The 15,506-nt window shown below is 32.7% G+C and overlaps 1 protein-coding gene across 1 annotated transcript in view; it reads left to right on the forward strand.

Annotated features, from left to right (window-relative positions):
- The window catches only part of LOC149686170 (beta-1,4-glucuronyltransferase 1-like), a 40,702-nt gene extending 31,018 nt beyond the window's left edge, over positions 1 to 9,684 (forward strand). Inside the window, exons 2-3 of the mRNA XM_089871155.1 lie at positions 9,075 to 9,467; positions 9,542 to 9,684. Coding sequence (XP_089727281.1) covers positions 9,253 to 9,467; positions 9,542 to 9,563 — 237 coding nt within the window. The 5' untranslated portion in view covers positions 9,075 to 9,252 and the 3' untranslated portion in view covers positions 9,564 to 9,684. The remainder of the gene's footprint in view (positions 1 to 9,074; positions 9,468 to 9,541) is intronic.
- The last annotated feature ends 5,822 nt before the right edge of the window (positions 9,685 to 15,506 follow it).

Genomic DNA, 15,506 nt, shown 5'->3' on the forward strand with positions numbered 1-15,506 from the left:
TTCCGCCTCATATTGAAAATCCGGTTCAGAGTTTTAAAGAGACGCCATTGAAATTTGAGTAGACGGTCCTAAGCCTTGGTTATATAGTTGATTTGTATTGACTTTTTACCGATTTTAGCGCGACCACATTACGAAGTTTAAAATTGCACTGGGTAGGTTTAGTTACCGAATATTTAGACTTCAAAAGGCTTATCATTTTTGGTGCTGAAATATCCGACTTTCAAAGTGAAACATACAAACACCGCGACCCCGCGAGCTTGTACAATAAATAGCAGACGAGCTATTTCCGACACAAATACGTTCATGGAGAAGGTTTATTGTGATTGGCTAATATTGAAGAACTACGTCATTCGCCAAAGACCAGCATGAAGTACTCGACGGGGTTGCAAGTCCTGGCCTGATGTAAGTGAGAGTGTCAGTGTTGATTATAGGTTTCATTTTGAAATTTGCGTTATTACAACAGGAAGAGTCATACTTATGTTTATTATGTTACTTATGGTAAAACAGAAGCGAGGTGGATTATACGAGGTTGTTTGAGTTGAAAATGTTTGTGATTCCTAAAATTCCAGTAAGAATCTGGAAAACAGTACTAACAGAAATCTACCAAAACATTGAAGCACCTTTTTGGCCAAAATTCGAGCATTCTCAACTGGACTAGTATTTATTTTTAAACAAAGGCCTTTCAATACCAAAAACTTTCTTTCACTTTCTTACTAAATGAAACACTCATTAAATTGATAACGATGGCCTTTAGGTCAAAATATTATAGAAATGATTTGTTCCAAAATGGTCCGTAGAACCAGAGCCCATAGAATAACGGGTCTATCACCCTTTTGAAACAAAGTATTTTATAGGCATACTAATATTTTTTCATTTAGAGGTAGCTGTATGTTACGTTTATTTCACGGCTAAAAGGGTTAAATGATATTGATGAAATTTGGTATGCAGCTATACTTGAACCCTGGGAAAGTATACGGGCAACTTATAATAATAAAAAACTAATGCATTATACTGTACAAGATTTAGTAAAGTAGGTTGTCGGACCGAAGTACCGTGGGCGATTTTGAGTCAAAATAGTTTATAAAATCAAACAGTACTTTTCGAAACACTCTGTAAACTTAAGTCTACATAAACTCAAATATTACAAAATCTACCAGTTTCTTATTCTTTTTCTTTATTTAACTACTAATTCGAGGGTTACAGATACATTACCTACTTCTAAAACCATTTCAACACTATTCTTGGTTACCAAGCAATATAAAAGTTTCAACTTACTCGATTCCACAGTTTCCGAAATCCAAATAGTCAATCTCCTGGGACGTCATGTTTTCCCGTGTTAACCACACACGCTATTTCCCGTATACGCAACCGAATTAACACTATTACGAAACGTTCAACACGATAAAACCTTCAGAATATATTAAGACATAGTTTTCTAGGGTCCGAGTTTCAGAGTTCGTTTTATGCTCATGATAACTTATAGAACATACGCTAAATCTTGAATTAACTCGAGTATTTATAGGAAACGAACACATTTTTTATTTTGTATTTTACCGATAAGAGAGCATAGAAAGAAAAGGAGTAGAAGGTGAGCTCGAGGGTTCTTGGTCGGTAGGTATGAAATCATTCCTATCTACTTCCGGCGCGCGCTTATTTCTCTGCCCTGTTAAACCGCTTGATAAGGTAAACCATGTACTAGTAGGAAAAATTAACCAAACAAACATTGAAAGCAAAACGGCTTTATTTGTTTGTATGTTTTTTATATACAACATTGTTAATATAATTAGGTTATGAAATAAATTTATTTGCATAAAGGTCTTTTAACTTTTTTTCTACTTGGTTCCTGGCCTTCATAAGGTCTCTGATATATTTAGTTTGATCTGCGTTGTTGGTGATAATATTTTTTAGATCTGAAAGGCTTTTCCACCACTTTCTCAAATAAATAATTGTTTTCTCCTTTTCACTCACCTTGGTTCTTAAAATCAATCCTTTTATTATTATAAAGCGTGGACAACATCAGACAAAAACCTTCCTTTGTGGACAACCCCAATACTGCCAAAGGATGACGTCACTAAACTAAATTACAGACCTCAAATATATACGCTTTTTACTTTTGTGTTGTATGCAAATGAGAAGGTTCAAAAAGAATGTTGGAACAAATGTTTTAAAGCATAGTCCTACGATTAGTCTTCGAACTTAGGTCTCAAATTACAACCTCCAATCTGTTTGGTAAACACCTCAATGAAAGTGATCGATATGTCCTCCATCGTCGTGGAAGCGGTCTTCAAGACGACTGTCCATGTCTTGAAGTAAATTTGCAATTACTAAACATATGACGCAGGAACTCCAAGTGACATTTTCATCGCAGAAGCAGGTTACGATAATTCGGTTTCCAAGAATGACCACCCTAACCTTTACCTTCCATCGCATTTGATGGTAATAGTGTCGTAACCAGTTGAAATACGCGGTCATTTTTCTGAGACAAGACTACAAGAGACTAACTAATCAACTTCGCCAAAGTCATGTTCTATACGTTCTTCCCTATCAAAGGTTATATAAATTATGTGCACACCCTACCAGTTGGGGTGTCATTGCAAGAAAAATAACCTATATCGGTATGTTCCAGTTAAGTTTTTTCTCTTCTTTTAGGTGGTATTTTTTGGCCCTTAGTTCAAGTGTTCTTATAATTCCAACCATCATTAGTTTCCTTTTCTTGGAATTTTAGTCTACCTTCAATTAATTGCGTGACAGAAGAAAAAGCCTAACTCCACACTTAGAATTACATTCTTACTAATTAGAGGATTATTCATAAAGAAGAAATTCCGATATTTTTAAAAGATTGATAAATCCATTTTAATAGCATATTCTCAAAAACCATAACATAATTCTTAATATAAAAATACATAATATATGCTTAATATAAAAATACATAATTATATGCTTAATCTAAAAATACGTAATTATATGCTTAATAAAAAAATACGTAATTATATGCTTAACATAGAAAAGATAGTAATAACTTAATAAGTAATGTAAAAAGAGTAATGTGCGGGAGACCGGCAGCCCCGGACAGGTTGGTTTTTAATTATAATTGACAATCAAATTGAAATCTTCACATAATGAATTTTGTTTAGTTTCTCGCGTTTGCGTTTTAAAATGGAGATGTACCCCCTTACATGACTTAACTTCTTTCCCACTGAAAGAAGCCTTAACACCTTCTGCAGGGTTTTCACATCACAGAAGAAAATTAAAATTCCCTTCTTGGGTAATGCCTGGTCAAACCCTCACCAAAAACGTCCCTTCTTTGGTACTGTCCCATCCCAAAAAAGAAGGTAATCCTTCTTCCCGAGCCGGTTGCCTTCTTTAATTCCGAAGATAATTTTTTTCCCAAAAAAGAAGGATCTGCCCTCTTCTCCAAGGAGTATCTTCCGACTCTTGGACGCGGAGGTTCCCCAAAACTAAAGTTCCTTCACATGCCCTTTTCAGTTCAGGGAAGGAATGTACGATGATAGGAAGGGTATTGGTGCCTTCATCTGCCCAAGTTTCTTTTCAAAGACGGATCCCTCTACTTCTATAGAGTCCACCTCTTCTCTACGAAAAGAAGGGTGAAGAAGGCGCAGAGGCGCCCTCCCAAGGAAGATTCTTCAGAAGATTCCCACCACTGTCTGATATAGCATAAACCAACCAGGATCTACAATAACATAAGCCTACAATAGCATAAGCCTATCCCTACAGGTACCAGCCACGTGACGTCATAAAAAAATACCCGTGACGTCATCAAGAAAACCACCACCAGGTGGCTCAACAATTCAAATTTCCGATCTGATTGTAATAATAATAAGCCTAGAATAACCTAGCATAAGCCTATCTTTCAGAATCTACCATAGCATTAGCCTACCAGGATATACCATAGCATAAGCCTACAATAGCATAAGCCTATCCCTACAGGTATCAGCCACGTGACCTCATCAAGAAAACACCGCCAGGTGGCGCAACAATTCAAATTTCCCGCCAACAACATCACGTGACGTCATCAATTTCCCCCCTCTCCTCCCCCAACACCATCACGTGACGTCATCAATTTCCCCCTCTCCTCCCCCAACACCATCACGTGACGTCATCAATTTCCCCCTCTCCTCCCCAACACCATCACGTCACGTCATCAATCCCCCCAATCCCCCCCTAAAGGGTGAAGGTATAAAACAAAAAATTTTACCCCCCAGGATCTACCATAGGATAAGCCTACCAGGATCTACAATAGCATAAGCCTATCCCTACAGGTACCAGCCACGTGACGTCATCAAAAATTATCCGTGACGTCATCAAGAAAACCACCACCAGGTGTCGCAACAATTCAAATTTCCCGCCAAAACCATCACGTGACGTTATCAATTTCCCCCCCTCTCCTCCCCCTCTCAATTTCCCCCACCCCAGGGATGGCTTTATAACCCGGGTTTTACCCCCCCCCCCTTCAGGGGGGAAAGAAGGGGGTAAAACCTGGGTTATAAGGCCGTCCTTACTCTCTTCCAAAGCCTGAGGGTTTATTAAATTAGGCTTTGGCAACCCAGAAAGCCCATAGTCTGGGGGTTAACTAAATTAGGCTATGGCATTTGCTCCGGTCGTTCCAAGACAAAATCCAGGCCACGGAGATTTAAAGTATATGGACCTCGGTCGAGATGGTGTGTGGCACCTTGAGGTCCACACCCACTCGCGCTCCTTTTTCCCTTGGTTTCGACTCAGGTGCTGTCCAGCGTTCGGAGGCAGTGTGGTTTGTCCCTACGGAACGGGCGTGGGAAACAGACCTGGTCGATTCCATCTCCTAGGGAGTGAATGGTTTAGTTTCACTACCCTATAAGGACGTAGAAGTCCATGACGTGTGAGCTAGGCACACGGGGCATGGCGCAGGAGAAAGGTTATGATGCACCGGACCTCGGTCTGTTTGATATGACTCCTGGAGTAGGCAGGTAGGCCAGGCTTAGTTCCCTCAAGGGTTTTAAGTTGGTGTTGTGTATTTATTAAACTTACTCCGCCTTTTGCGTTGAGTTTTACTAGTATTTATTATAATTACTCCGCTCTTTGCGTTGAGTTTTACTAGGATTTATTATGCTTACTCCGCCCTTGCGTTGAGTTCTAGTAGTATTTATCAATTTAACTCCGCCCTTTGCGTTGAGTTTTAGTAGTATTGATTATACCTACTCCGCCCTGTGTTGAGTCTTCTTAGCTTCGTTGAACTAGTTTAGTTTTAAAGGAATGTTAAGTTATACACACGATTAATTAAAGACTTACCCTTGTTAAGTACTCCGCCTTGCTGCGTTGAGTTATTTCATCCTGTTATGCAAGTTGAGCTGTAAAGTAAAAGTAGAGATTAATTAGTGCAGTCGTAAAATCAGTATGCCGTAAATTAAAACGCTAGTTAAACTGTAAGTTAAATTGTAATTGTAAGCCTACCTCTAAGCTGTAGTTATTTTGATAACCTAGCTTTGGGTTGTATGCCTAGCTGTCAAGATTCATTATGGGTCGTAATTTTCGGTTTGGGTAGTTGGTAATTTTAAGACTAGCCTAGGGTTAAAAGCTTTGCTATAAGTTGTAATCCTAGCGATAGGGAGTATGCCTAGCTTTATGTAGTATGCCTAGCTTTATGTAGTATGCCTAGCTTTATGTAGTATGCCTAGCTTTATGTAGTATGCCTAGCTTTATGTAGTATGCCTAGCTTTATGTAGTATGCCTAGCTTTATGTAGTATGCCTAGCTTTATGTAGTATGCCTAGCTTTATGTAGTATGCCTAGCTTTATGTAGTATGCCTAGCTTTATGTAGTATGCCTAGCTTTATGTAGTATGCCTAGCTTTATGTAGTATGCCTAGCTTTATGTAGTATGCCTAGCTTTATGTAGTATGCCTTGCTTTATGTAGTATGCCTAGCTATATGTAGTGTGCTTAGCTATGGGTAGTATGCCTAGCTATAGGAAGTATGCCTAGCTATAGGAAGTATGCCTAGCTATATGTTCCATCACCTGTAATTTTTTCAGCTTGCTCTCACCAATTAGTAATGCTTAGCTCTTGTTATTCCGATACTATGATAATTAACGCGCTACGCGTAGAGGTAGTATTTAGTCTGTATGGGATAATTCTTTACCGGGCAGTTTTGCACTCTCATAGCCATGTAGCCGCTATTTCTTTCGCTGGATCCGTTGATGGAAAGAGTTCGGCCATCAACAGAAGTTTAACTTCCCTGTATGTAAACTAATTTTCCCAAGGTATGTAAACTCCCACCCATTCGATTATTAAGGGTATAATAAGTATGTTAGTAACTGTAAGACCTTATGTTTTATCGCTTTTAAGTTTATTGCTATTAAGTTTATCGCTTTTAAGTTCCTTCCTTTTAGTTTTATCGTATTTTTTAATTTTATTTTAGCTTTATTAGTGTAAATTTTATTGGAGTTTTTATCTTAGTATTAAGTTTATTCTACAGGGCCGGTAGGCCCTTGTAGATATGACATGACACCCTTCCGTAATGTTAAAGGAAAATTCACAGTTTTTAGGGTTAGCGTCCCATAGAAAAAGCATTAAAAAATTTTCAGTTTTTTAACGAAATTGTGACAAGCCACACTGAAAAACTACAGCGAAGTTAGTTTTCGGGATACTTCTAAATTAACAAGCATTTATTAAATCGGAAACTTACCTGTTTCGATTTTTAATTAATGAAGTCTAAGTATTGTACTTTAACTAATTAACAAAGTACATCAAAAGATTACTTTTGGGTCAGAAGTCAGCCTAACCTTAAAGCGCGCTTAAACCTATTTCTTGATTTCGTTCTCGTTGACAACTAGAAGGGCTTAAGTTTGTGCGTACTAACAAGTTACGTTGATAAATTTCAAATGTTGATTTTCTTCCTGATTTTCCTAATTTCTTAGCAGTAGACGCTAACAAATTACTTTGGTATTTCATCCGAGCTTGAACACCTTTATACGTATTTTCTAATTAACTATAGCATCCTTAATAAGAATTACTTCGTTCTCAGGTCGAATTTAAGTCTAGAAAAGTAATTCAGGTAAATAATTACAGTTAATAGAGGTTTTAATATCATTTAAAGTAAGTTTTTCGACGTTCTTTACGGCCAAGGCTTAAGTTGTATTTTAGTTAGTCGCTGTAATATAGTCTTTATATGGTCTTTACAATGTCTTTCCTCTTTCCAGCACTGTTTTGGGAAATTCTCTATAGTCTGCTTAGTTTCATACTAGAAACATATCCTAACCCTAGATTTTACATTGTAGTTATGTTCAATGGCGCTTCAAATTTGAAGTAAAAAATGGCATATTTGTCAAAATTATTAAGGCATAGAACAATCAACAGTAGTGTTTTCACCCTGGGAAGAATGCAACTTGAAAATGCCAGAGGAAAGATGACAATGTGTTTTCGCTGCCACTGTTAAAACAGTGTTGTTTACGTTACTGTAGTTAATTCAACATGCCCACATGAAGGTTTCAATAGTTGTTAATCTAACTAAAACTTTACAAAATGTGAAGGCGTGTGACATAATTTCTGAATTTTAAACCAACGTAGAGGACCACATCATTTGGTTTGAACCAGTCGGAGTGATGTTACGTTATCATTTCATAAACTATTTGTTACCAACAGTGATTATACTTAATTCACGACAGGGTCGTTATGTAATAATTTAATTAGTCAAATAATTTTCATGTTTACATCACAGATTCTCTCGATGTAACCACGTTAGAAACGGAGGGTTACGTTGTTTGATATTCCACGCTACAGATGCCGTTTGTTAATTTGTCTAAATTGCTATGAATTGTTTAGGTACTTGATTTAATTATTGGTATTTAATCAACGGTAGTGTAAGTAGTATATCCCCCCACTTCGTACCTCCGTAGGTGTAGAATGTAGGTCAAGGTCACCAGTGTAAAAGTAGGTCAATGACCTATGGCGTAATGAGTGACGTAATCAACGACCCCTCGCCGCCGGGGAAGCCCCTCGCGGGAAAACCGCGAAATTTGAAAACCGCGCGCAAACTCGCGGTGAGTCTGCGCATGCGTATGACAGTCTCTTCAACTGTATCTGTGACGTCATTTCTGTGACGTCATTGGCGAGAAAACACCGTGCGCCGTCTATTGGGAAACTCCTCTCTTCTACAACTGTATCTGTGACGTCATTGATAAGAGAGAGATAGCTTTAAACGTACATTGACAAGGGTTAAATCTTCTACAACTGTATCTGTGACGTCATTAATAAGAGACGAGAATGGATAGCTTGAAACGTACATTGACAAGGGTTAAATCTTCTACAATTGTGACGTCATTGATAAGAGACGAAGATGAATGGATAGCTTTAAACGTACATTGACAAGGGTTAAATAGAAAATCTTTCTTTGAGAAAGTGTAATTATGGAAAATAAGTTAAGCCGAGTGTATTATAACAGTGAAAGTCCTCTCAGTTACGGTAGCGCAAAGAAATTGAAACAAGGAGTGAAAAATGTTTCGAAGAAAACAATTAAGACATGGCTTCAGTCTCAGCCAACATATACCATTCACAAAGCAAGGAGGATATACTTTCCAAGAAATCGTACTTACGTTACAACAGTCAGTGAAGTATTTCAGTGCGACTTGATCGATCTATGAAATCTTAAGAAAATAATAAAGGGTTTCAATATATTCTAACTATTATTGATATCCTCTCAAAATATGCTTGAAGTCTTCCTTTGAAAAATAAAACTAGTAAAGAGGTTTTGAAAGCTTTACGGAGAGTTATTAAAGAAAGCCGATACGAATTAATGTTGATCAAGGTAGTGAATTTTTATCAAAATTGTTTAAAGATTATTTAAGAAAAGAGGGAATAAGTCTTTATACTAGTGTAGGTGCAATTAAATGCGGAGTAATTGAAAGGTTTAATAGAACTTTAAAGGATAAAATCTTCAAGTTGTTAACTAGAACGAAGAAACTAAATTACATTGATGCCTTACCAAAAATAATGAAATTTTACAATGCAACTGTACATTCAAGTACTGGTTTCGCTCTTATTGATGTCAATGAGAAGAAATTCCACCACAGAATTTGTATTAGTCTAAGACGTCGATATGATGCCCAACGATAACCTCCACGAAATGTTCCTGGAGTATGCCTGAGAAAATAGGCTCTTTCTCGAATCTCGAAAAGATGATAAAACTGTTTACGTTGTACCCGCATTCGAAATGAAAGAAATAGCCCAAATACCCAAGGATAAAACGGACAACGTTTGGAAATGATGGACGCCCACCTCTTTTACATTGAGCTTTGTTGGAAATGTCAGAAACATATTGACTACGAAGCCTGGTATAGAGAACCAATGACTAATAAGTTAGCTGTCATTTTTGAAGTCTTGTGGAGAGATCCTTGGGAACCTTTCTTCTTCAGCAGAAATTCAGCGCCTTATCATGATGAATGGTTTAGACAATATGGCTTTAATTTAAAAGTCAAGTAAGACCAAGATACCACCGTGTGTAGAAAGAAGTAACCATCGATAATTAACCCATTGATTAATATCTTTGCAGGTTTGCGAATTACACGTTGTAGGATACAAATTTTCAGTTTTAAATAACGCTTTTGTCATCCATAAGGGCCTGAAAATGGCCAACTCATTCCATAAAGAAAAGGATACCGATCAAGAAAAGAACCGTATCTTATTTCGACAGTTTAAAACTGAACTAAAAGAAAAATATCCAGACTGATCCAGGAGGTGTTACTGATCTCGAAGCTTCCATTTACATGAAAAATATAAAACGTACAAAAAAGATGTAATTTATCAGGTTAGTTTTAAAGAGTAAGTAAAAAGAAAATCAAATCTACCTTACATTGTGTATAAAAACAATGGTCCCGGAAGCTTTGGAACAGATTTTGTCTGTTATGAAAAAACTGTCTCCATTGAGGAACTCTATTTAGATAATATAGGAGTTAAATGGTGTATATTCGTACAAGTTATTCTTATAATGACGTTATTTAATGTAAAGATTTGTATTTTAAAATAGGGATTTTGCTCATAAACTTGCATTGGTTTTGATAAGTAATCCAAATGTACCTTTTCATACTTTGGACCTATCAAATAACCTAAAAGAAGATAAAGGTAATATATTTACTAACGAAAAAAGAAATATAAAAGACAAATAAATAACAACAACAGCTCTTCATTGTATTTCTTAATGAAATATCTCTTGTCAATTAATTGTAAAGAAAAACAGAAAATAAATGTTACCAATAAACATTGTGGTGAACTTTTTATGAGGATATTATTTCTGCATTTTTCATAATAGCGCTGAACTGCCTATCTGTACGAGGTTGAATTCAGGGTTCGTACAAACCTGGGAAAACTAAGGCAAATAAATAACTTTCAAAAATTCAGTGTTTGTTCTTCTTGGCGGTCTAGTGTAAACATGTTTTACTGTGCTTTGGTGTGTTTTATTGTTGTGGTATAGTGTAGTTTTAGAGTGTTTTATTGTACTTTTATTGTGTTTTATTGTAGTTTTATTGTGTTTTACTGTGTTTTATTGTAGTTTTATTGTACTTTTAGTGTATTTTATTGTGTTTTACTGTATTTTATTGTAGTTTTATTGTACTTTTAGTGTATTTTATTGTACTTTTATTGTACTTTTAGTGTATTTTATTGTACTTTTAGTGTATTTTATTATGTTATAGTGTAGTTTTAGAGTGTTTTATTGTACTTTTATTGTACTTTTAGTTTGTTTCACTGTGTTTTGGTTTGGTTTTATTTCGTTTTACTGTGTTTTGGTGTGTTTTTATTGTAGTTTTAGTGTATTTCAGTGTATTTTGTTGTAATTTAAGTTATTGGTCATAAATTCACAAAGTTTCTGTAAGACTCAATATCATATTGATCATAATAATACGTGGAACAAAGTATTTAGTTTATTATTAGTTTATTTAGTTTATTATTATTATTAATTTATTATTATTATTAGTTTATTTAGTTTATTATTATTATTAGTTTATTATTAGTTTATTTAGTTTATTATTATTATTAGTTTACTTAGTTTATTATTATTATTTATATATAAAACGTTATTAATGTTATTTATAACATTAAAGTAAAACGAAATAAATTTCCTTACCTACATCCAAAATATCACTCCAAAATTATTATGATATTTTTCGTTTGAATCAACTAACCATTCCACGAACATCTGTCACGACAAAACGGAAACAGTAGGTGTACCATTTTTGAACGCTTTTCTCCCAATACCAGTTCAGTATAAATCTCTTCAACTAGAAAGTGTATTTTATTGTACTTTTAGTGTATTTTATTATGGTATAGTGTACTTTTAGTGTATTTTAATATGGTATAGTGTACTTTTAGTGTATTTTATTATGGTATAGTGTACTTTTAGTGTGTTTTATTGTACTTTTAGTGTATTTTATTGTGTTTTACTGTATTTTATTGTAGTTTTATTGTACTTTTAGTGTATTTTATTGTGTTTTACTGTGTTTTATTATAGTTTTATTGTATCTTTGTGTAGTTTTATAGTGTTTTATTTTACTTTTAGTGTATTTTATTGTGTTTTACTGTATTTTATTGTAGTTTTATTGTACTTTTAGTGTGTTTTATTGCAGTTTTGTTGTGGTATAGTGTAGCTTTAGAGTGTTTTATTGTACTTTTATTGTGTTTTATTGTAGTTTTATTGTACCTTAGTGTATTTTATTGTGTTTTACTGTGTTTTATTGTAGTTTTATTGTACTTTTAGTGTATTTTATTGTGTTTTACTGTATTTTATTGTAGTTTTATTATACTTTTAGTGTATTTTATTGTACTTTTAGTGTATTTTATTGTACTTTTTGTGTATTTTATTATGGTATAGTGTACTTTTAGTGTGTTTTATTGTACTTTTAGAGTGTTTTATTGTACTTTTAGTGTATTTTATTGTAGTTTTATTATACTTTTAGTGTATTTTATTGTACTTTTAGTGTATTTTATTGTGTTTTACTGTATTTTATTGTAGTTTTATTGTACTTTTAGTGTATTTTATTGTACTTTTAGTGTATTTGATTATGGTATAGTGTACTTTTAGTGTGTTTTATTGTACTTTTAGAGTGTTTTATTGTACTTTTAGTGTGTTTTATTGTACTTTTAGTGTATTTTATTTTGTTTTACTGTATTTTATTGTAGTTTTATAGTACTTTTAGTGTATTTTATTGTATTTTACTGTGTTTTATTGTAGTTTTATTGTACTTTTAGTGTATTTTATTGTACTTTTAGTGTATTTTATTATGTTATAGTGTAGTTTTAGAGTGTTTTATTGTACTTTTAGTGTATTGTATTATATTTAACTGTGTTTTATTGTAGTTTTATTGTACCTTAGTGTAGATTTAGAGCGTTTTATTGTACTTTTAGTGTATTTTATTGTGTTTTACTGTATTTTATTGTAGTTTTATTATACTTTTAGTGTATTTTATTGTACTTTTAGTGTATTTTATTGTACTTTTAGTGTATTTTATTGTACTTTTTGTGTATTTTATTATGGTATAGTGTACTTTTAGTGTGTTTTATTGTACTTTTAGTGTGTTTTATTGTACTTTTAGTGTATTTTATTGTAGTTTTATTATACTTTTAGTGTATTTTATTGTACTTTTAGTGTATTTTATTATGGTATAGTGTACTTTTAGTGTGTTTTATTGTACTTTTAGAGTGTTTTATTGTGCTTTTAGTGTGTTTTATTGTACTTTTAGTGTATTTTATTGTGTTTTACTGTGTTTTATTGTAGTTTTATTGTACTTTAGTGTATTTTATTGTGTTTTACTGTATTTTATTGTAGTTTTATTGTACTTTTAGTGTATTTTATTGTACTTTTAGTGTATTTTATTATGTTATAGTGTAGTTTTAGAGTGTTTTATTGTACTTTTAGTGTATTGTATTGTATTTAACTGTGTTTTATTGTAGTTTTATTGTACCTTAGTGTAGATTTAGAGCGTTTCATTGTACTTTTAGTGTATTTTATTGTGTTTTACTGTGTTTTATTGTAGTTTTATTGTACCTTTAGTGTATTTTATTTTGGGATAGTGTACTTTTAGTGTGTTTTATTTTACTTTTAGTGTATTTTATTGTGTTTTACTGTATTTTATTGTAGTTTTATTGTACTTTTAGTGTATTTTATTGTACTTTTATTGTACTTTTAGTGTATTTTATTGTGTTTTACTGTGTTTTATTGTACTTTTAGTGTATTTTATTGTGTTTTACTGTATTTTATTGTAGTTTTATTGTAATTTTAGTGTATTTTATTGTACTTTTATTGTACTTTTAGTGTATTTTATTGTACTTTTAGTGTATTTTATTATGTTATAGTGTAGTTTTAGAGTGTTTTATTGTACTTTTATTGTACTTTTAGTTTGTTTCACTGTGTTTTGGTTTGGTTTTATTGCGTTTTACTGTGTTTTGGTGTGTTTTTATTGTAGTTTTAGTGTATTTCAGTGTATTTTGTTGTAATTTAAGTTATTTGTCATAAATTCACAAAGTTTCTGTAAGACTCAATATCATATTGATCATAATAATACGTGGAACAAAGTATTTAGTTTATTATTAGTTTATTTAGTTTATTATTATTATTAATTTATTATTATTATTAGTTTATTTAGTTTATTATTATTATTAGTTTATTAAATGCAACGGCTCTCTCACGACGATTGTATACCCCGTGAACTGTGGAGTACCACAGGGCTCATCACTTGGGCCTTTGTTATTTAATATTTACCTATACGATCTACAATTTAAAATTCAATTTTCTAACTTACTACAATTTGCAGACGACAATAAACTTAGCAAGATCATAGACACTGATCATGATATTTCCGCCTTGCAACAGGACATAGACGCAGTTTCTGACTGGTGTACTAAAAATAATATACCCGTAAACCCTTCTAAGTCAGTACATATAACCTACACAAGGCGTGTTTGTCGAGCCCTTCACAATTCATTTGTCATAAATAACACACCAATACATACTGCTACCGAGACTAAAGATTTGGGCACCGTATTCGATGCACCTTTACGTTTTACGAAACATGTCAATAAAACCGTTAATTTATGCCGCCGCACCCTAGCTATATCATTAAAACTCAGTCGAAAATTAAATTCATTAACCCGTTTTCGAACTTTATATCTAAGTCTTGTTAGGTCGCGTGTAATTTTTGGTTGGGTTGCCTGGGGTGGGTGTAGTCCATATCTCCTCAATAAAATCGAAGGAGTTCAGCGGAAATTTATCGAAAATTGTCATACATTCTTTATGCCTCGAGCAAATTATAATTATGATTCCTTGTTAAATATACTAAATCTTCCAAAACTTCAGGACATCTTGTATTTTAATGATATAACCTTTGTTTATAAATTATTAAATAACCGTATAACACTCCCAAAACTACTAGAATCAATTAATATCTTAATTCCCAAACGACTACGAAATGTGCATACATTCTATATTCCCCGTAAAAGTATTAATCCAATTATCCGAATGCAAAGTATATGCAATAATTTCACTAATAAATTTGACATTTTTTTCGACAAATTAATTGATGTAAAAAAAAAAACTTTTTCTGTATGGCTGTAAAGAGTAATTTTTGAAAAGTGTTTTCATAATTAATAACTTAACTGTGGATGTAGATGGTTACTAAATGTATTAAATATATGAGATGACATTAATCAATACTAAACAAAAAAAAAATTTAATTCAATGATTTAATTTATTATTCTTAAATTTGTTCGCGATTCTAATTCTCTTGTGTTATTCTCATGATACTCTGTAGTTTACATTTTTTTTTTTAATTTTGACAAATTAATTGACGCAGAATTACCTCTGTATGGCTGCAAAGAATAACTTTTGTAGTAGTAACATATATATTAACTTCTTTTGATTGTTACTTATGTCTTATGATTTTCTTTGTGAACTGTGCATGTTCTCGTGAGTTGTATACAACTTTTTTCATGTACAATAAACCCATATTTCATTATTAGTTTATTTAGTTTATTATTATTATTAGTTTACTTAGTTTATTATTATTATTTATATATATTGTGCCTTTATAACATTAAAGTAAAACGAAATAAATTTCCTTACCTACATCCAAAATATCACTCCAAAATTATTATGATATTTTTCGTTTGAATCAACTAACCATTCCACGAACATCTGTCACGACAAAACGGAAACAGTAGGTGTACCATTTTTGAACGCTTTTCTCCCAATACCAGTTCAGTATAAATCTCTTCAACTAGAAAGTGTATTTTATTGTACTTTTAGTGTATTTTATTATGGTATAGTGTACTTTTAGTGTATTTTAATATGGTATAGTGTACTTTTAGTGTATTTTATTATGGTATAGTGTACTTTTAGTGTGTTTTATTGTACTTTTAGTGTATTTTATTGTGTTTTACTGTATTTTATTGTAGTTTTATTGTACTTTTAGTGTATTTTATTGTGTTTTACTGTGTTTTATTATAGTTTTATTGTATCTTTGTGTAGT

Source organism: Phalangium opilio, unplaced genomic scaffold, assembly GCF_054372755.1.
Source record: "Phalangium opilio isolate 3A_F unplaced genomic scaffold, DU_Popi_V2 ptg000032l_1, whole genome shotgun sequence".
NCBI lineage: Eukaryota > Metazoa > Arthropoda > Arachnida > Opiliones > Phalangiidae > Phalangium > Phalangium opilio.